This window comes from Lepidothrix coronata, unplaced genomic scaffold (assembly GCF_001604755.1).
Source record: "Lepidothrix coronata isolate B3197 unplaced genomic scaffold, Lepidothrix_coronata-1.0 Scaffold70, whole genome shotgun sequence".
Lineage (NCBI taxonomy): Eukaryota > Metazoa > Chordata > Aves > Passeriformes > Pipridae > Lepidothrix > Lepidothrix coronata.
Window position 1 is genome coordinate 1,747,736 of NW_016690250.1, and position 21,243 is coordinate 1,768,978.

Genomic DNA, 21,243 nt, shown 5'->3' on the forward strand with positions numbered 1-21,243 from the left:
CATGAGGCTGCAAAGCTGGCCAAAGCCCCTCTAAATCTCAAACCTTGCAGGAGACAAAGCAGTGCATCATATCACAAAGCCAAGATAAATTTTCATTGTCTTCAAGGAGTGATTTACAAAATAGTGAGGGAAATAGTTCTGGTATCCTCTTTTCTCTACAAGAGACCAGAAAATAAGCCTTTCAAAATATTCGAGCATACTCCTAGATCCAGAGGAGCTGAACAGTCAGAATCAGAATCTGCTGAATCAGAACTGCAAGTACAGTATATTTAGAATAGATAAAAGAGAAGAAACCATAATTTTTGTTTTAAAGACCTTATGAAAAATTCTTTTAATAGGACTTTTAGTATATTTTACCTTTCAGTGCAAATGACCTAAACAAAACAAAAGCACGTTAGCCTTTATATCCCTCCTGTTATGTGAAACATTGTACAAAAAAGTCAAGTTGATGAAGTTTAAAGTTTAAGCTGAGACTGAAGCTATTGGCCCAAATAGTTCATATGGCTCTGGTGTTACTTTCAGTGGTGTTTCTTTTCAATTTTTATGGTAGGTTACCCAATTAAGAAACATGTTTTATTATCTCAATTGAATCAATCAGAGAAAAAAAAGCTATTACTTTTTTATTTAGGATCAGGAACAGGCCTGGATCATTGTTAGTAACACGGTAAAGATTTAGCAGTATGAAGTCATTCTGCATAAGGACAAAACTGGAGCTTCTTTCATACTGAGCAGTAAGCACACTTTTAGCTTTACATGATACATTCAACTGTGTGGAAAGTTTCCCTGCAAATATCCATGTGCAAATGTGTTGTATGCACTGACAAACAGGAAATCACCACGTTACAGGATCATGGCCATGGTAGGGGATCGTGGCCAAATACATACATGGGTATAAACTCAGCCCTTTGAAATCCAGCTCCAGGAAGTATTTCCAAAGGCAAGAATAGTTTCTTACCATATACCTCAGCAAGATCACCTCTGAAGTGCTAATTATGTCTGCAATCATTTCCTAACACTTACCTGCTAGGAACTGTGCACACACATACCCTCTCTCTTTTCCACCTCTGCACATACCTCTAAGTCAACTATGCCCTGTAAATTCATCTGCAGATGGTACTGGCATTTGGACAGAAGGTTGGGGCCCCAGTATGGCAAATCATGTAGTTACATGTTCTACACTGACTTTTGTTAGACTATTTACATGCTTAAAATGCAATAAGTCTGTTAAGTGCTTTTACTGGATAGGGAATACTGCATATATCCTATCATTACCAACTCTTAAGGTATCCAGTTTCGCTCAGGCATCCAGCTTGCTCATGCAGTCAGTGTTTTAACTGGATGATGGGATTAAATAGTTGTTAAAATGTATGTAACAGGTGATATGATATTAAATCCCAAAGCTTTGACATTTAATTTTCTGGAATCAGTTTCAGCTCCCCAGTGCCCTGGAGTACAGTCAGGGCTGATTTCCTGATGGTTTGGAAACTTTCGGCTAGAATACTCTTGATTTAATGACTGAATATTTTCCCTTTCAACCTATTATCATAAGTTTAAATGCAATAAAAACTTGAAATGCTGGACCGAATATTAGTTGCAGCACAGCCTTGACAATCCTGATCAGAAATGCTGCATTTCATGCAAATTAAATAATAAAAAATAATTATCTGAAGGTATGGGTGTAGACCTTACCTGTACACAGATACTACTCACCAGATTACAAGTAAGTATCTTGAAAGAACCTTTTTGAAATTATGGTTTTGTGTAGCTTATATGTGATGATGAGGTGGCAAAACTACACAGAAAATACATATCATCAGTAGGGAATATTCCAGTTTGATTTCAACATTCTTTTGCCTTTACATAGCCTTCTACACTTTTCCCCTAGACACACAGTAACATTCTTCTTTCAGATCCAGATTTTCTTCATCAGTACTATTTCAACTGAAAGATATATTAATTCACCTACTATTCAGCTTTTAGAGCTATTTAAAATCCAACAGGATTGCAATATCTTCCCTTTCCTCCCCATCTGTAGGTTGTTTTTATTTTCCAATGACCTGCTTATTCTGTTTGTGTTGGAAACAATATAAACAAGATCAGATGCTTCAAAACATTAAAGGAAAATATTTATTTCTATCATATTCCCTTATGGACTTCCATTAACATAGACAATTTAGTAACTGGTAAATAAAATATTTGCACAAATTTCTCTGAAATACATCAATTTTATTTTTAGATACAGAAGATTAAAACAATATGGACAAGATGAAAAAAATGCAGAACTATAAACTACTTTATTGGTGTCCCACAGAAGAGGACATTCAATGCCCTGTAGTCCTTGCTGTTGGGAAAATTTAATGAAGTTGTGCTTCTGTGGTTCCATTGCATTGCTACGACCTCGGAAGCAGAGTGACTTTAAAATGGTGGTGTGCCAGGTAAAAGAGAAAAACGCCAAGGCTTTTATAAAAGACTGTTTTATTATTAAGTGTTAAATATCATATCATTATTGATCTGCTCTCATTCAAAAGGCCAGGCAAAGAGAAAAAAAAGAAAAGAAGAAGACAACAGTTGTAACTCAGAAGAAAAGGTGACACATGCAGGCACTGACTGGAACAGTGAACTACAAACTTGCACTTAGCACAGCCATAGTTTGGTAATACTTGATAAGCCACCTTTTGTGTAAACTGTTAATTAAATAATTTATTTTAAATGACAAGGCCTGTAGGTAGAGATCAGGCTTCTAATAGACAAATTTGTACAGTTGGGAAAAGTAGATAAACTTTTCAGATCTGAACGAACCTTTATATGCGGCTATCCTTCAGAGTTTAATTAAGATATTTCTTTCACTCAGAAAGTTTATCTTGAGCATTCCCTTAGACTCCTATGGGTACAATAACACCATCACAAATGTTTCGTGATGCATTTGCTATGTAAAGCTTTGGCTTTAAACTATTAATAGCGATGTCAGACCCCTTAATGTCCTTTTCTGTATCTAATTTTAATATGTCCTCTTTCAGTGTCAGACTCTATGGGACTTGCAGATTTCATATGATAGCAGGAGAAGACAGACCAATACCTCAGTTCTCGGCTTGGGAATGTGGAGTTCAGACTTACTCTTGTGAAAACATTTTCTTCTTTCCTGTGTCATGAATCCTGCAGTGGGTTGGCAGATCACAGAGTATAATCACTAACTGTGACCTCCACAGTGCTGCAAATAACTGAATAAAAGGCTCATTTGGGATGTATCAACAAGAGGGAAGCTAACTGTAAGTGTGGGGAGGTGTATCCTGAATCTTTCAGATTCATCAGGTCTCTGAATAACAATAATACTGTAGCCATAAAACCTCTGATCCTAGTGACATATTTTCTTCACCCAATAGAGTGATAAGTGAAATCCTCATACAAGAGAAAGTGGACTGAGAAGAGAACATGATGCAGATGAACCCACAATGTGGTGATTACCAAAAACATGAACAACTCTCAAGAACACTAGATTTTTCAACAGAATTTTCTTTCCCCAATTTTTGTCTATTAGCTCTCAAGATCCTAATAATGTTGCCTCGTTACATCCTACTATTAGAAAACTTGTTGATTTAGTGTTGCCAACAAGTAGGCATTCTTCTACCCATCTTGAGATGAGGAAGAGTGCATCCTGGGCAAGCACCAAGTTCCTCTTGGCCCTTGTAGTGAGACCAGCACTGAACTTTTTCAGGGCTGAACACCCTTCTCCAGGTTGTCTCAGAAACAGGGATTTTGAGAAAAGAGAAGCAAAGACATATCCCTGACACATACAGTTATTTTCAAAACTCATGTTTAATAATTTCCAATGACACGCACTGTGAATTCACTTCTTTGTTTGCAAGATTATGTGCAAAGGTTAGTTCAAAAGTAGCTTTCCTCCAAAAGAGCCTTTCGTGTCTCTCCCCTGATTCTGATTGCTGCATAAGTGAGTGCCAGATGAGACAGCTGTAGATAGGATAAAAATCAATAGTTACCCCCTTCTGAGTCATCAGTAACTGATTCTCTTCTTTGTGAATAACTGACAGTTTCTATGACTTTACACACTGTCAGATCTGAAATGCCTCCTGCTGTCATTCTATCTTATTACCAGAGGACTACAGTTTTTAAAACCTACTTTTGTCTCCATCCATTCAAAGACAATCTATGTACAAATCATAAAAAAGACAATGTCACAATAACAAAGAATATTTTTGCAGAGAATCCCTCTTCTAGGAGCTCTTACCTTGAAAACAGTGGTGCAGACCCCCTTCCATCAGCTTAACACTGAGGTGTTTCCAGCAATAAAGTCACTTCTGAGTTTCACTTTCATGAAGAAAGTGAAATCAGGCCTATCTATTGCAACAAATAAAATCTACATACAGACATGGCATTTTTTCTTGGGAGAAGAACCTTCTTTTGAAAACTTGACTCGAGGGTGTTTTCAATGATGTTGTCATCCCTTCTGCCATCCTGAATTCCATATTTGTGCATTGCTGGAGATGCTTCTGGAAGTTCCCACTAAGCAGGATGTATAAAAAGGGATTAATGCTGCTGCTGGCATAGCTGAGGCACACGGAGATGTAGTAGCTCATATAGAAGGTCAGGGTCAGCTGAGAAACCTGAAGATTCATGAGCTGGATCACATGGAAGGGGGTAGTGCTTACCACAAACATGCTGATCAGAGCAAGCACCATCTTAGTGAGCTTCATAACTCTCTGCCTGGGGATATGGTGGTGTAACTGTAAAACAAAGAAGAATTCTTAGTCAAGGTGAGAAACTGATGGCATGGATTGAGTGTGGTAATGAACGGCAGATATTTGAGACCAAGCAGTGCAAGCAAAGGCGACCTCTCAAGGGCTTAATTTTTTTTGCTGTTTACACATTATTGTTTCTTCTGCTATGATCCTATGCCACACACAGGAGACCCTGAGAATTGTTCATGTGTATTTGATGAAATACTGACAAATATTTTAATTAAAAATTCTTAATCTCTTTCATGTGAGCTATATTGCTTTGATTCCCTTTTCATCTGAGTGCATTTTTTTGCTGTCAACTAGAAGAGAAATATCCAATTAAAACATGACTATTAGGAGCTTACAGAAGACTTTGAGCAAAGAAGAAAACTATTCTCCTACCTAAAGAATTAACACCCACACTCAAATGGAAATCAACTTCCTTTCTGTAAAAAATTGGTATGAGCCAAAATCCAAAGTATGTTGTCCTAGATCTAAAACATCATGGCCAGGAGCTGCTCTGACTGAAACTGGGAATTATGTTTCATCTGTTTCAAGCGTCAATTTTCTTTTATTGCCTAGACTTTCTCAGACTGTGAACAGCAGCTAGAGATTAGTGTGGGGCTTGGAGTCCCCTTCCCACAGAAGGGGCAATACAACTTGGATGACCTGCAGCTCCTTGGGGCACTGCAGCTGGTACCAGACGCGGCAGCCACATTCTCCCAGAGTTTCCTAATCCCTGAATTGAGAGCTTGGAGCCATGATATAGGCAGGTTTCCTCCTGCAGCTAGAAGTGCAGGGTTGAGTTGTGCCTTTTTGTTGACCTGAATTGAGGACTCCAGGTGTAACTTTCTCCACAGTGTTTCCTTCTAAATGATTTATCTTGGCTCCTTCCTTGAATCCTAGTCTGTTTCCTGGGAGCCTAATGCAGTGTCTGGAGGACTAAAAGTTACATGATACAGTGCCTAAATCTTGTTTTAGGACTGTTCCTTTTGCTCTGTTACATATAAAGCCTTTACAGTCTGAGCAGTATGAGAGAGGCATGAATAATTCTTTACCTTCCTGCTTTCTTGTTTTGCTGATACATCTTCCATGTGTAATATAAAACTAAAATATAGCAAATAAATATATCAATGGTAAAGGAAAAAAGAAAGTTATGGTAAGATAAAGTGTCTACCTGTAAAACGAAACATAAAAAGAATAAAGAAGGCTGTTAGACAAATACCACCTCATAAATGTAAAAATTTATAAACAATATTTTCCATAAAGTTGTGATTCTTGATTAGAGATACGTGGTAACAGCAAGTACCTAGAATTGCAAGTACTTCTAAGGATTAAAGTCTTCACTTCTAGGAATATGGCTGACTACAAGATTATACCTCTCAGTTTTCCAAATTCTGTATGTGTGTGGTTTTTCCAGCACTTGTATAATTAGTGAAAATTCTTGCAAGCATTTATGCAGGGCACAGTCTGATTAGCCCCTTAATATTTTTCTAGTCTGACAGTAGATCAGTGATGACCACCTTCTGAGCAGAGCTTTTTCAAACATTTTTGAATCTGGCATTCTGGGACCAGTCATAGTCCTGGCCAAAAGGTACTGGGTGCAGACAGTATGTGACAGAGGCTGAAGATTTCAATTGTCCTGGATCTTGGTATTGCTTTGCGGCTGTTAAAATCACTGTGCTCTGTAAAGTGATTTGAAGGGAGCTGCAGCACTGCCTTGTGATGGCTTTGAGTTGATATAATCACACGAGGCAACCAGGAACAATAACCAGCCGACCTCACTTTGGTGCTGCACAGGCCAGCTGCCACGACTTACAATGCAAATATCTGACACAAATCAGAAGATCCTTGTCTGTAGGCGCTGGCAACATGTTGCCTGCAAGAACTTGGGTCGTTGCTCAAGGTCCTGTACTTTGCTTTTCATGGATAGATTCACCAGCCTGCCAGAACAGGGTGCTTGCAGCACCTTAGTTGCTTGTTATCATTGCTCTTAAAAAAATGAAGATTAGGAGCCATTGCATAAGATGAAGAAAGATTGGTATTTCAGTCTTGCCTGAGTGCGAGTATGAAATAGATTTTTTCCCCCCATTATTCAAGCTTTGTAACAATCAAGTTCTTTCACTAAATGAGGTTAAAGTAATGGTCATCATTTCTAGAATCAGCAAAAGGCTGCTCTGGCATATGGTATCTTAAAAAGCTATGTCTGATTTCATGCAGTTATTCTCAGTCCTCATGATGGTGAAAGAAATAACAGAAATCCTCTACATTTGTCATGGCAGAACTACTTTGTACCATTCTTGGTACAGCTAGCTCTCTTGTTTCGCTGGCTGTTTCACGGAAATAGCTTCTGACACTGATACTGCTTACATGATCTGTGTAATTGAGAGTAATTTACAGGCTTCTCAGGTTCTTAAAACTTGTGATTGCTCCTCTTCTACACAATATTTGACCTCTTAGTCTCCATGTAAGCACAGTGTAAGCAAGCTTTCAGCTTGCTTTCATTTTTTAAGTGGTGCAAGCAATAACATCTCTATGCAAAGTAACAGAACAATACAATAACTACTTTTCAAATTGTCAACAGAGCTGTTTCCAAAGAATGAATGCTGAAGAAAGTTACAAGGAGGTTACAAAAAAAAATAATCAGGAAATAAACTGTGAGTCAAAGGAAGTATTTGTGAGAAAATGAAGGTGTGTAAGATGGAAATAGGATGCATGGGAGAGGCACAGAGAAGTGATATTAGTCTCTGACATGGGGTAAGAAGTGTCCCGAGTCAGGCCCCACTCTTCCCACTGGCTTCAAGGAAGGAGTCAGGATATTCCATCCTGTGCTGTGCACTCTGTACACCCTGTGAATCACCTCTCAGTCATGCCTACTGCCTGTCATTAATGAGAGACTGAACTTTATCTGGTGCCTACAGCTGGGTGATAAAAAAACTTGTTACTGCTTTCATATGCTTCCCTTAGCAGGAAGATTTCGATGAGATCTCCATTTTGTCTCAACTTGTTCAGGCTCAGAATATATATATATATATACACACACACACGTGTATATATATATATATATATATAAACATACCTGTGCATACTATGCGCACAAATGTTTTCAAGACAGGTTCACATGCAAATAGATTTACTAGCAGAGTCTGTAGCTGGTGTCATACATTTACTTTAGGGGAAAAATACAAACTAAAGGAGAGAGAGTGGAAGAGAAACAATAGGGCTTGCTCCAGGCAAGGATTCTCCTCTGTGTCTCTGCTAGAGTGCAGTACATGGTTTTCCCTGTAATGCTTTTTCCACAGTATCAATGCAGTTTTTGTCAGGACTTGCTTCTTACCAGTTGCTCCTGTCAACGAAGCTGTTGGTGTTGCTGAGAGTGTGTTTTGCTGAGGCTGCGCGCTGACCTGCTAAGTTTTGGGCATGCATGTTTTTGGGTTCACTAATGCCAACCAGAAGCTTCGATCACAGAGTAGGAAGAGGGAGGGGAAGCAGGGGTGATTCTCACGCTGGTGGCAGTCACTTCCCATGAGAACCCCCTGTAACAGTGCTGTGGGGTTTGCAGGTGCAGGGCCGGGAGGATAATAGTGCAAGATCCGCAGCGTGGGAACAAGGGGAAAGTGCTGCCCTAGAGGCTCTGGGAAAGGCTGCCACAGTGGCTTGGATGACCAGAGCTGCTAGCAGAAAGCTGGCTACTCAGCTACAGAGAGAGGGCTGTGAGGCTCTTAAGGCACCATGTGACGTGTGGCTTAACGGATGATATTGCCTTTGCTCAAAGGACCAGAGCCCAGTGCAGCCCAAAACTTAGCAACAGTGAACGTAACTCTTTTCAGAGGCAGCTGCAGTCTAGAAGTTATCAGACTAATGCAGTTTGTGATAAAACAAAGTGTGCAAATGAGCACAGAAGATCATTAAGGGAAGGAACAGAACATGCAAAGGAACCCTCTAGCCTGGGATGGGTGCTGAATCCACATCTTCCTGCTCCAGAAATGCCCATCACTACCTATCTGTTGGGTGGTCCTGGCTTTTGCTGTGTGGACATAGTTTTCCTGGATACAGTGCTGAATTTTCAAAGGATTGTCACAAAAGTAAAGGGCAGGTTACAACGATGTCTTCAAATCTGGTCTGCATAAATGTGTATTTCCCTAAGTATTGTAAGATGACTTTGTAAGATGACTTTTCACACTTTCTGGATCAATTATTTTCGTATACTAATATGTGTCTATAAAGGATAATTTACCTGGGTTCCTAATTCTCACTTTTAATATTCATCTGACCAAAGGAAAACATGATTTAATGAACCGAAAGATGAAAAGGAAATCATTAGGCCAAATGGAATGAAAACAACACCATAAATTCAATTCAATGTGAAAGTACATTATTCTTTTTCTTGATAGAACTAAAACTTATTCCAGTTTTTCCAACTTACCCTTCCTCAGACAATAAGAAATCAGTCTCATCCTAAATGCTTATCAAGCAGCTTTTGTCTCCATTCTTTTTTAGCAGCGGGATTCTATTTGTTGTTTCATTTTGGATGTAATTTTAATCTTGCCTGTTGTCTGATGATAAATTTTTGAAATGAAGGATGAGTACTCCATTTGGGAAAATGTGTTTTGAAAGTAAGGGCTAATTTCCCCTTCAAGCAGAGAGTGGAACTTAAAGGTAGATGTGTCCTCATCTGAAGAAATAGTTATCAGTAATAAAAGTCTTTTGTTGGGAAAACACTGTGTTTGTCTGAGACAAACAATAAGGTGACTGTCTGAGAATTGTCTCTGACATAGAAAATGGGAGAAGGAGGCAGGGATGGAGCCTGCCGAGATCTCAAAAAGTACAAGGCACCAGGTATGTGGTGCTTGTTAGCCATGCCTATTACTGCATTCTTTTTGGCCTTTCTGCCAAACCTCCTGTTACAGTGCTGCCTGGAGGAACATCTATGAGACCAGCCACCACCAAAGTACATGATTGTGAAAGCCAAGGCAAGACTTGGAAAGAGGAAATATTTCATAAGAGCACGTGATCCTAGTTAATGTTTTAGCTAATTACAAATCATCTTGTCTGATTTGTAGCAAAGCCACAAACGTGCTCATATTTCTGTTATGCATATAGGAAATGGAGAGGGAAAATGTGTCTTAGAGATTAGATTTTTCCCTCACTTTTTTCTTCCTGCCTTTGGATGTATCTTAACCTATCCTAGAGCCCAACATTATTATTATGTATTGCGTATTGTCACAATATCTTATACTGACACTATTATTATTATCATCACAAATTTCCAGAAATATTCTTATTATTTTAAACGTTAATATGTTGTCTGAATTGGCTTAAAATGTACTGCTGCTACGCTTGCCCAAGAGACAGTAAGATGTATTACACTCAAGGGCAAATGGGCTGTTCAGGAGTTTGAATTTTAAAAGGCTTTTACCTTTTCCTCTGGTTGGGGTATGTGTAACTGCATGTGAAGTGAAGCAAGGAGTGACTGAAAATGGCATGTGAGGAATGAGTAAATGGATTAGTCCATGCCAAATCAAGTGGTTCTGGTTCTAAATGACTGAAAGCCCATGACTTTTATAGGGTTACAGCTCCACCCTACCGGTGATACTGCCTTGGTAAATATTTCTTAGAGCAATATTGCAGCAATGGGCAAACCAGTAATACATTTTCTCATGCTTGTCAGTCTCAGTTGCCCCAAATGCTTAGAACACCTGTCTGTTTCTTTTCAGCTGTCACAGAGCTACTTACTCCAGATTTATCTTCCCAGCCTCACTTCTCCATTAACATGTCTGCAGCTGTAAGGGTATGGGCTAAATAAATGTTTATGCAACTCTCAAAATTTATTGGTACACATGTAACTCTTAGATTTCAGGAACTTGTTCAGGAAACTTTTCCACTGCACAGAGATGCTTTGCAAACAGGATATTCTCAAAAAGCAATTGTTTATTATCTATTTCAGTAGACAGCAGACACTTAGAGCTACCAAGCTCCTAGGATAAGTGTTAGTGCTCTTACCACCCCAGTATGGCACCCTTGGTTCTTTGCTGGGCAGATGTCAATGGAAACGAAGGGGCAATTTAAGACTCCCTCATTTTTGTTAATATTTATACTTCTTTGTGCCAGTGTTTCTCTTCTTGAACCTGTGAGGAGCTGTCTCCACCTCAACAATCTTGTCTTGGGTTTCAGTCTATCTCAGCTTAGCACACATGGGTCTGCTCTAGGTTCTTCTGCACAGCTTAGGGTTTAGCAACTTTCTCAGGATTCTAAGGTTATATAGCTGTGCCATACCAAAAGTACACTTTAAATTACAGGCAACTGAACACCTATGAAGGGACTACACCTTTTCCTATAACCAAAGCTTGTACTAAAATTAGTCAGAAGCAGCTGAACTCTGTAAGAAGGGACCCAAATGGTGGTATTTTCCTGTGACACGCTCTAGTAGATTCATGCCACAGGGAATGAGATGTGCCTTGCAGCCTCCTGTCATAGAAAGAAAGTCCAGCATAAGCTTTACCAGTTGCATCTTGTGTGCCGTGAAGGAACAAGGAATGCTATGGCTTCTTACATCAGTAATTTTGAACATGTAAGTCTTGGCTCTTTTTAAAAAATTTCATTGGCCAAAGAATTCCTTTGTCATTTTAAAGTCACTAACATTGCTGATTGCAGTGTTCATCTTCAATTAAATTCAAGTGGCATATTGGAATTTGCAAAGTGAAGACTTTAGAGTAGGACATCATACTGGATCTTTTCACCCGTCTTATCATTCCTCCTGTTTCACCAGAGACACCAACATAAGAGTATGTCAATATTTGAGCTTGAGGAGATGATGTCTGCAGCACACACAGTTCTGATTTCACCCAGGCCAGATTTGCATAGTGGTTTTTTTGTTGAATAGTCAGATTTACTCTTCATGTACATGGGGGTAATTTACATTAGGATTGTTGTCTATGCATGACTACGTGAATCCTTGTCCAGAGAACAGATGCTGTGAGTTGCTTCTTACAAAATTTTCTTCTAACCCATAAGCAAAAGTTGTGCTAGCAAAGTTTCATCCAGGTTTAATTTATGTTATGTCTATCTGTGGCATAAATATAAATCTGTATTAAAAAAATGTGTTTGATGTCAATTTAGGAAACTTTCTCATAAATTTTAGTATGCATACTTGACTTGCATAATTTTTACAGCTTTCCTTAATGCTTTTTATTTCATATTAAAGTGAGTAATGGAAAGCAAACTTTTATACATTGTATCCCTCCAAAATTGACCCCTAAAGCTCCATGGAGAGAACAGCTGGTTTTGCCACTTCTTAAGACCTTATAAAGACATTTTATTTGCAAAAAGAAATGTTGAAATACTAAAGTCTCTGTTGGACCATTGTGAACTCCTACTATGAAGAAGAGGCTTTATGAGAATAAAACCATTATCCAGCAATGTGACTGATATTAATTTGCATATGGTACTCGTTTTATTTAGCTCAGGCTTCTTCTGGAACCTGCATTCTCAGGTCTGACCTGCTCCTGTCTTCCATTCTAAGTTTTTTTTTGTTTTTTTTATTTTTGAGAAATATGAAAGAGCACATGAAACTGTTCAATGCTGCATTAGTCATAGTTATGTTACTCATCATTTACTAATATAAATTACGTAAATTATGTGTCTTTTATTGTGAATGTAGGATGATTTTGCAGTCAAACAGTCTGATAAATTGCTGATTTTTTGGCAAAAATGCTAGTTTAATATTTTCACTTAATAAAGGCTGCTAGGTGGATTCAGAAGTGCTTTACTGAAACTGTCAAGGACTAAACAGTTTGGGAGGTTGTTATCTGAAAAACTTTTGTTTCTCTTGGCTATAATGTCATAATTGTTATTAGGAGTGATAAAACTAAGGAGAGAGAAATAATTTGAACAGCTTTCCCTAGGCAAGTGTATACAAGATGGAAAAATCTGCCTCAAAACAAAAAAGAAAGCACAAGCTTTCTTTCTGGAAAAACCACAAATTTGTTTTAAGACATGGCTTTACTTGGGACATAAATTATTTTTCATACCAGATTTTGATATTCTGTCTTTTCTCATTAGGACCTCACGTCTTATTCCTGCCTTAATACTTACTATCTTTTGCATAATTTTTTCTCTAAACAACAAGATTAAAGATACTGCTATATGTAAATTCTTTAGAAATATATGTCACTTGTCACATTACTCATACAAGAATACAAGAAAATATAAGAACAAAGCTTTTAAAACTGAACTGCAAAGGAACTGATAATTTCTTGAGTCTTTTTTAACTGTATGTCAGCCAAATTAGATTTCTAATATGCATCAGTGTAGCCACTTTATGATAACCATACTTTTTCCATTTCAAAATTATGGATAACTTTAAATTTTCTACTTCTTTCTGTTTTCTGGTAATTTTTCTCTCCCTCTCTTTACCAACTATGTTTCACTGCCATGGAAGCATGCTGTCTTTTATGCTACAAATTCAATAGTAACTGTCCTTCCGATTGACACTGTTTGTTTATCCCCATGTCTTCTTATCGATTGATCAGTGCATCATGCTATGCAAGAAAGTTTGTCTTTCTGTTTTCCTTTACGCTCACTCTGACATATGGAAGGAGATAACTTTGGTCCAAAGTAGACTTTTCTTTCCTGAATTTTGTTAGTTTTTTCCTTAAGATCGATAATGCAGAAGCTGTTTTTGAACTTTCTAGTTAATAATAACAACAACAAAAAAATTCTTGTACTCCTGTGGCATTTCAATAAAGGTTTTAAAAAATAACAAATATAAAAGATTTCTTCAGTCTGCCTGAAAGCCAATTTTTTTATCTTAAACAAGAATGGTGAAAACAAGTTTTTTAGTGACATTAAACCCTTACTAGAAGTTGCATCTCTGAAGATGAGCCCCAGAAGAGTAACACTGGATTAGGATCACTTAAGTCTTGTACAAAGAACGACGTATTGAGACTTACAATATGTCTGCCACCCCCACAAACATCAGAAATAATTTGTACAGTTTTCAAAAAATCATTAACCATGCCTGATGGCATTCTCATTCTTGAATTACAACAGCTTTGCATAAACACAATCAGGTATTATTGTCCTGAGGCATAGAATGAAAATGGGAAACTAGGTACCTGTCCAAACTCATTGCAGTCATAATGGCACTGCATGTAAACTGGTTGCATGTGTCCAGGGAGGTAGTGATGGTGCAAAGAGGGCTACCAAAAACCCACTCACCTCCACATACCCACCGGGGTATGAGAAAGGGCGTGCCAACGATATGAACCAAATCCGCTATAGCCAGATTGCAGATGTAGATATTTGGGATAGTTTTTTTCTGGGTTCTGTAATAAATTGGAAGACATGAAGATGATTACTTGACATAGTAACTGTATTGTTTTTCAACTATATTATCAATAGAACAGACCTCAAAACTGAACTTCAGACAAACAAAAACACCATCAGAACCACTGTTTTAGGGTCAGGGAAGTTTATCAAACCAAAGATATCCCAAACTAAACATTTTAAGCTCAACAAAAATATATTGTTCATAATTTTGCTTTCCAGTGAAGCTGAATAGGCTACTTAATTTATTGACATCAGCAAAATTATCCATGTTCGCCTTTGAAAACTATAAAGTGTTCAAAATAAACACAGGTGTGGTGGGCATCTGAACTCTAGGAATATCAGCCTAGCATAAACAGAAGATATCTGAGCCTTCCTGTAATGCAGTTGGTCAGGGCTAAATCCTGCTTAAAAATGCAGACATTCTTGACTGCTCAATGTAAGAAAAGAATCTGTACTTTCATACAGATTTTTGTATAGTTGCCTGTGGTGTCTCAGAGCCACAATATTTAAATGGTAAGCTATGAAGTAAACTTTATAATTCATAAAAAAAATTTGCCACCTTTTATAATTTAAAACTGTTTTGCTTTTATTAAGACAGTGATGCTTGTCTTCTGCTAAAATGATCACTTTAGAAAAACAAAAAAATCAAATAAGAATAACCCCCAGGCTACCCACACCTTCACGCCCTCTCTCCCCTCCTGAAAATAATAGTTGGAGCCTCTATTTCAAACTTCTTTCTCTTTATCCTTTCAGGTTTTTTCTACCCTCTCACCACAGACTTCAAAGATCTCAGTAGTTTCTCATCCTTCCACCCATGCCAGGTTAATTTTCATCTCTGAAACACCCTATGAAAAATGCACAAAAGCACAACTGCTGTTCTGTAAAAATCTGAGAATATGTCAAATCTGTTCTACCTCCTCTTCAACTCTACTTCTACAGATTAAACGCATTAAAAATGGATCTGAATGTTCCCAATCCATAATAAAAAGAAGTATTGAGCACACATGACAATATAATAATCCATATACTGACTGTCTCTTCAGTAACAAATTCAAGAAACATGACAGGTGCATAATGTGTTGCCATTAGTCAGTATTTATCCCCTCTGACTGCATTGTGTGCCGTCATCAGAATTTATAGAGATCCTCCTGAACAAAAAGGTCTTCATTAACTTGAAGCTTAAATATTAATTTGGAATCGATCTTTCAGGTCAAAGACAAGATAATTTGTATGGATCACACATTTAAAATCATAAGTATATACCCTTTCTTCCCATGGGAAGGGTGAAAATGGAATCCCTGCAGCAGCAAAAGTCATCCTCCCACCTAGGCCCATCTTCCTCTACAAAATCTGTTATCAGCAAACCGGCCTAACTAGGAGAAAGTGATTTTAAATTTCCAGCTCTGATGTTAATCGCAGTCCCCTTTCCTTCTGCATGTAAACAAATTTAGGTGAATTTGGATAGTTCTCCCTTCTTCTGGTTCTGTTAGGTTATTTTCTGTTTGTTCTTTTTTTGTTTGTTTTGTGTTTTGTTTGGTTGGTTGGTTTTTTGTTTGTTTGTTTGTTTTCCTGTTCTCTTCTTATTGCAGTCTTAATATCTTATTTTTCCTGGAAACAGCTGGTGAGAATTGTATTTCAGACCTTGCTATGAGCCTGGAAAATAGCATTAGCATTTTCCTCTTTCCCCTGGAAAGGCAAAGCCTTACATGTATTACAGCCGTGTGTGCTTCTCACACAGCTTTAGCTTAGTAACAGCCCGTAGCAATCTTAGGAGCTTTTCTTCTGTTGTTTTCTGGAAAGAGTGCTTCCTATTTAAAAAAGAATATTGGTATGAAAAAGATTCTATAGGTGTGAAAACATTTCTATTGCTCTAGCCTCTCCTCTATTCTTTATCTGGTTCTTTCTGTTTGATAATCTTACACTGCTTCACATCAGACACATCTCCCTAGTGAATGTCACTAGGAATACTATTGACCCACTCCTATACTTTGCCTCAGGTCTCTGAGGGAAAATATGGTATCTGCCTAGCCCCACAACCAGACCCTGAAAATTCCATATAAACTGATTTTCTCCTGAAAATTTTTTCATGAAACTTGGTTTTTTTATCAATATTTCCTAGTACCCTCCACACTTGAGCTATTTTTTCTTATGTTGTAGTTCTACTCATGAAATTGTTCTTTAGCTGAGTTAATAGTTCCAACATGATAACATGAAAAATCTTCTAACACAAAATATAGCCCTATGTAGAGGTTTCAAAAATTTTATGCCAGTGACTCTACATTCGGTTTCAAATACACCTTCTCCAGCTGAAGAATGCAGTAAGTGCCTTGACTCTTATTTGCAATCTCTGCATTTTAGGAAATGTTATTTTACCACTCGCTATTATGTTATCTTATTCAAAATCCAGTTAATCTTTCAGATAATTGAAATTTTTTTTGATTCCCTTTACTCTTCTGTTCCATACTTTTTCTTAAAGATATGAAGTCAGACTAATGGGTGGTCTGGATTATATTTTCCTCCTCCGTACAAAGCCACAGTTGTTCTCCCAGCAGCCACTCCACCAAAGTCAGTGGGTTTACATAAAAATCTTGCTAACAGAATTGCAGGTCTAAGGACCAGCTTTTCTAGATTGTTGGGATGAAGATTATTTCATCTTTTGGGCTAACACAGAACCCTTGCAGTATTTTTTTCATAATTTTCTTTTTACTTAATAGTAGCATATCTCAATTCCCTGTATTATTCCCAAGGGATGAAAGTAATTTACACAAGGAGGGCCAGCCAAAAGCCACTGAGTTAGTAATTTTTAAATTAAATCTCACTGCATAGGCATATATTACATGCAAGATTCACTAGGACTTTCAGCTATTTCCTCCCAGTAAGTTGCAGATGATATAACTTTAATTTACACTTAAAAATGTCTGTCCCTAGCTGGCAGACTTGCAAATGAAATTGGGGAGCTGAAATTCCAAGGTCTTTTCTTTATCGTTTTCTACAGTCAATAAAGCTTTTGCTACCAGAAAGTAAATAACTTTCTACTTTATTAGAGAAATAATCTAGCTCCCTTTTCTCTTAAAAGAATTGTCTCTGTGATGTTAACAAAAGTAAAATGCTGGCATGAAAAAATGTGTTCAGTAAAGAGAGAAGAAAGACAACTTTGAAGCAGAGCCACTGAGTACAATCAGATCTGTTTAGTGGAAGATGAGAAGATTATTGACACTATTATGTTTCAAAATGTAGCTAAACTTTAAATGTACCTTCATCTACAGCATCTGAGGTTTGTTTCTTTTGTGGTGTTGGTAAATACCACATTAACTTTTTAACACACTATTTCCAAATTCTTTTCCTGAATATAAATATTCATGCCCATACATTTGAATGCTTGTAATTTTCTCAAGCAAATATGGTTTAAATTATATTCCTTTTATTTCAAGTCATTGTCTGTGTCTTTTCTCTCTGCCTCTCATATTTTTATTTAAGTTAGACAAAGGCTTTTCACCAAGGGAAAATAATAATTTTTGTTCCTTGTTATTTTCCTTCTATTCTATTATTTTAGAGACACTACAACTAATTTTTTCCCCCTTTCTATTCATTCATACATTTCAAAAGTCATATTGCCATTATGTTCACTTCAGACATACTGTTTTCACATTTGTTCCCTTCCGCATTCAAATTATGAGCTACAGTGTTCTTGAGTGCACCAGGCACTGCATTTCTGTTAGTTTCAAGGGAGGTATACTAAAGCCCAGAGGCTGACAGACACTCCATTGGCCTTTGCAAACCTTTCCTATGGAAGCACGGTATGTTGAGGTGGAGTCCATCTATTAGTCCTTGCAGAGTGTGATGATTGTTAGCCTTATGTGCATTATTTCTTCATGTTAAATTTGCACCACAGATAAAAGCCACTTTTGCAAGATACATGCTTATGGATTTAGAGTTTGTGGTAGCATCAGCCTGTTGAGAGTAAATGTGGTTTGTGGCATTTTTTTTCACCTTTTGTTAAAATTAGGATATTAGAAGGTATTTTTTTTCCATAAAGGATGGTTGGGTCAGATTTTATGACTCCTCAAAAATAAACAAGTTCAGCAATTTCACTTTCTCAGCATACAACAAAAATATCTTGAGGTATTAATTCCTGCCATGTGAGAAACCTCAACTAGCACTAAGGCCCATTTCCAGAAGTAAGGTGATGCTGGAAAACAGCAATGAGTTCTAGGAAGTTGCCGTAAATCGGCAGAAGTCAGATAAAGCTCTGTTACTAAAATAGTCTGGGGCAGAAGTACAGTTTTCAAAGGAGACTATATTTCAACTGTTCTTAAAAGAATTCTGTAGAACATTATAATCCCTTGTTATTACCATAACTAAAGTTTAAAGTTTAGTCTAACTTTTACATGTGCTAGAGGGAAGATTTCTGCCAATTCTAATGGAAACCCAGGAAGAAGGCATGTATTTCAGTTTCCTTGAATATGTTTGAAGTCAGTCATGCACTTCAGTCCTTTCTTATAGCCAAAAAGGGTAAGCAGGCATAAATTACTGCTATCTATAGTCATGCTTTAACTTTTTTTTTTAAATAAGAAGTAAATGTCAATGAATAAAAGGAACATGAAAAACTTGCTAGCCTTGTCTTTGATGGGCAATCCATTTCCTTATTTATGCAATAAGTCTTATGGGAAAATGTGTTCCATTCCATACCTTATTATTGTGAACACAGTGAGGATATTTCCAGCTAAGCCTGTTGAAGAGATAATCCCAGTCAGAGAAGGAAGGATGATTGTCTCTGCAGCACTGATCACCTTGTGCCATCCACTCCAAGATCTCTCAGTCAAGCCTTGTGTACCATTCTGACAGAAAGGCTGAAATTCACTCGTTTTTCAATGATTTTAGCATTTAGTTCTGTAGTAGCAAGAGAAAATTAATTATTGATGGATAATAATTTGGATCTCAATAGTTAAGTCTCACATCTCAGTGTATACTACTGTTTAATGATTATCTGAATTTTGTAAAAATTTTCACAGAAAGATTTTGTATATTCAAGATTGTACATGAAAGGACTGGATTATGTTATTTTCAAAATGAAATCTGTTATGTAATAACTCCATTATAATTTAAACAAACATGTAATCATCCAAGATACACCTTTTAGTAACAGAGTGTTTACTCTACTCTTGGAAAGTGCTCTGGCAACTTCTCTTGGCTAGGGTGATCCAAATCAATCTTCCAATCAAACCCTCTAATCAAATCCTTCTTCAGTTTAAGGGCATTCTTCCTTGTCCTATCTCTACATGTCCTTGTGAAAAGTCCCTCTCCAGCCTCCTTGAAAGCCTCCTTTAGGAGGAAGGCTGCTATAATATCTCCCCAGGGCATTCTCTTGTCCAGGATGAGCAACCCCAACTCTCTCAGCCTGTTTCTGTAGGAGAGGTGCTTCAGCCCTCTGATCAACTTAGTGACCCTCCTCCTGTTGGTCTTGTTCCAACAGATCAACATCTTTCTAGTGTTTGGAGCCCCAGAGCTGGATGCAGCACTCCAGGTGGAGTCTCAGAAAAGCAGAGGAGAGGGACAGAATCACCTCCCTTGACCTCTTGGCCATGCATCTTTTCATGCAGCCGAGGACACGGTTGGCCTTCTGAGCTGTGAGTGCACAGAGCGCTGGGTCATGTCGAGCTTTTTGTCCACAAACACCCCTGAGTCCTTCTCCCCAGGGCAGCTCTCAATCACTTTGCCCAGCCTGTACTTGTGCTTGGGATTGTCTAGACCTAGGTGCAGGACCTTGCACTTGGCCTTGTTGAGCTTCCTGAGATTCATTGCTAAACCCTAACTTTACAAAGGCCAAGAGCTATCTTTCCCTTTTTGTTGATGTGGCAATAAAGGTGGAAAAGTGTTAACTGGTTATTTGTCTAAGGTTCTTGAAACAATGTAAAGATTTCACTGTTAAAGCTCCTTAAAAAATCTGCCTAGAAGTTACTTAAAATAGGTGTGCTCTGAGCACTAACCCAGTCATTTTACACACAAACAAAACTGTTATCTTGTATCATAAATCAGTTTGAATGGGTATGCTAGAACTCTGGTGATGCTGGGATGCTTTGCTAGCAAGTGTCCTGACCATGTTTCTGTGTTTCCCTTGGAAAATTTACAGCTTGTTTGCTGTAAGCAGCATGACGTGTAACTCCTTGGGTTATTGTTTAAGCAGCCAAAATGAATAGCAGCTGTGGAATGGGTCAATTTAATTTGCTGATACGAGTGTGAGAGAAATAGAAGTTTACCTGTGTATCAACTGCACCCTTCTTGAAAGTGATGAAATTTTGTTTCTTATTTCTAGGAAGAAAAAAATAATAATAAAAAATAAAATAAAAAAAATAAAATTAAATGTATGAGATTGTTCATAAGCGGATGTATTAACAATTGGGTGAGGGTAGCTCTGTTCGAAAGAAGAGAAGAGGAAAAGGAAAGCAATTAAGCAGAGGTTTACCTACTTGGCCAAAGAACTGAAGAAGAAATTTGAACTGCAGAATACCTGCCTCAGTTCTGTAAATGGTCACTAACACAGACTTTTCGCCATCAGGCAACAAGGCCATCTGCACCATGATGACAAGGTGCTGGAAAGGTGAGTAAGGTAAATGTAACTGCTGAAGTCATCCACTTACATCCATTGAGCCTGAAGGCCTTGATGCAGCACATATCTCTTTAACAGTTGACATGACTTTTTATAAGGGTGGATGTTGGATACCTGCCATTGTCCCACTGTCCCACTTGGACATAGTACTAAATTTCAGAACAAACAGTAACTGGACACCAAGTCTAGTTAATCTTTGGCTTGCTTAGGGTCTGTCCTAGTATTTTAACTCACTGGGATGTTATCACAGAACTGGGATAATTGCTGCTTATGCTTCTTGTATTGAGTTTGCATGGCAAGGCTTTGGTAGTGTGGGGGGTGTTACAGGGGTGGTCTCTGTGGGAAGCTGACAGAAGCTTCTGCTATGTCCGACAGAGCTAATGCCAGCCACCTCCAAGATGGTCCTGCCACTGGCCAAGTTTGAGCCTGCCAGTAGCAGTGGTAGCACCTCTAGGATAACAGATTTAAGAAGGGGGAAAAGAGTTACCGTGCAATAGCAACTGCAGCCAAGAGGAGTGAAAATATGTGAGAGAAACAGATCTGCAGACACCAAGGTCAGTGGAAAAAAAGGAA

The 21,243-nt window shown here is 37.9% G+C and overlaps 1 protein-coding gene across 1 annotated transcript; it reads right to left on the minus strand.

The window, feature by feature from the left end:
* Positions 1 to 4,349: 4,349 nt before the first annotated feature.
* Positions 4,350 to 20,641, minus strand: MCHR2 (melanin concentrating hormone receptor 2). Its single transcript, XM_017818686.1, is given in 6 exon segments — positions 4,350 to 4,733; positions 5,785 to 5,862; positions 5,865 to 5,906; positions 13,843 to 14,059; positions 18,753 to 18,901; positions 20,531 to 20,641. Coding segments are annotated over 6 exon segments (981 nt in total).
* Between the last annotated feature and the right edge of the window lie 602 nt (positions 20,642 to 21,243).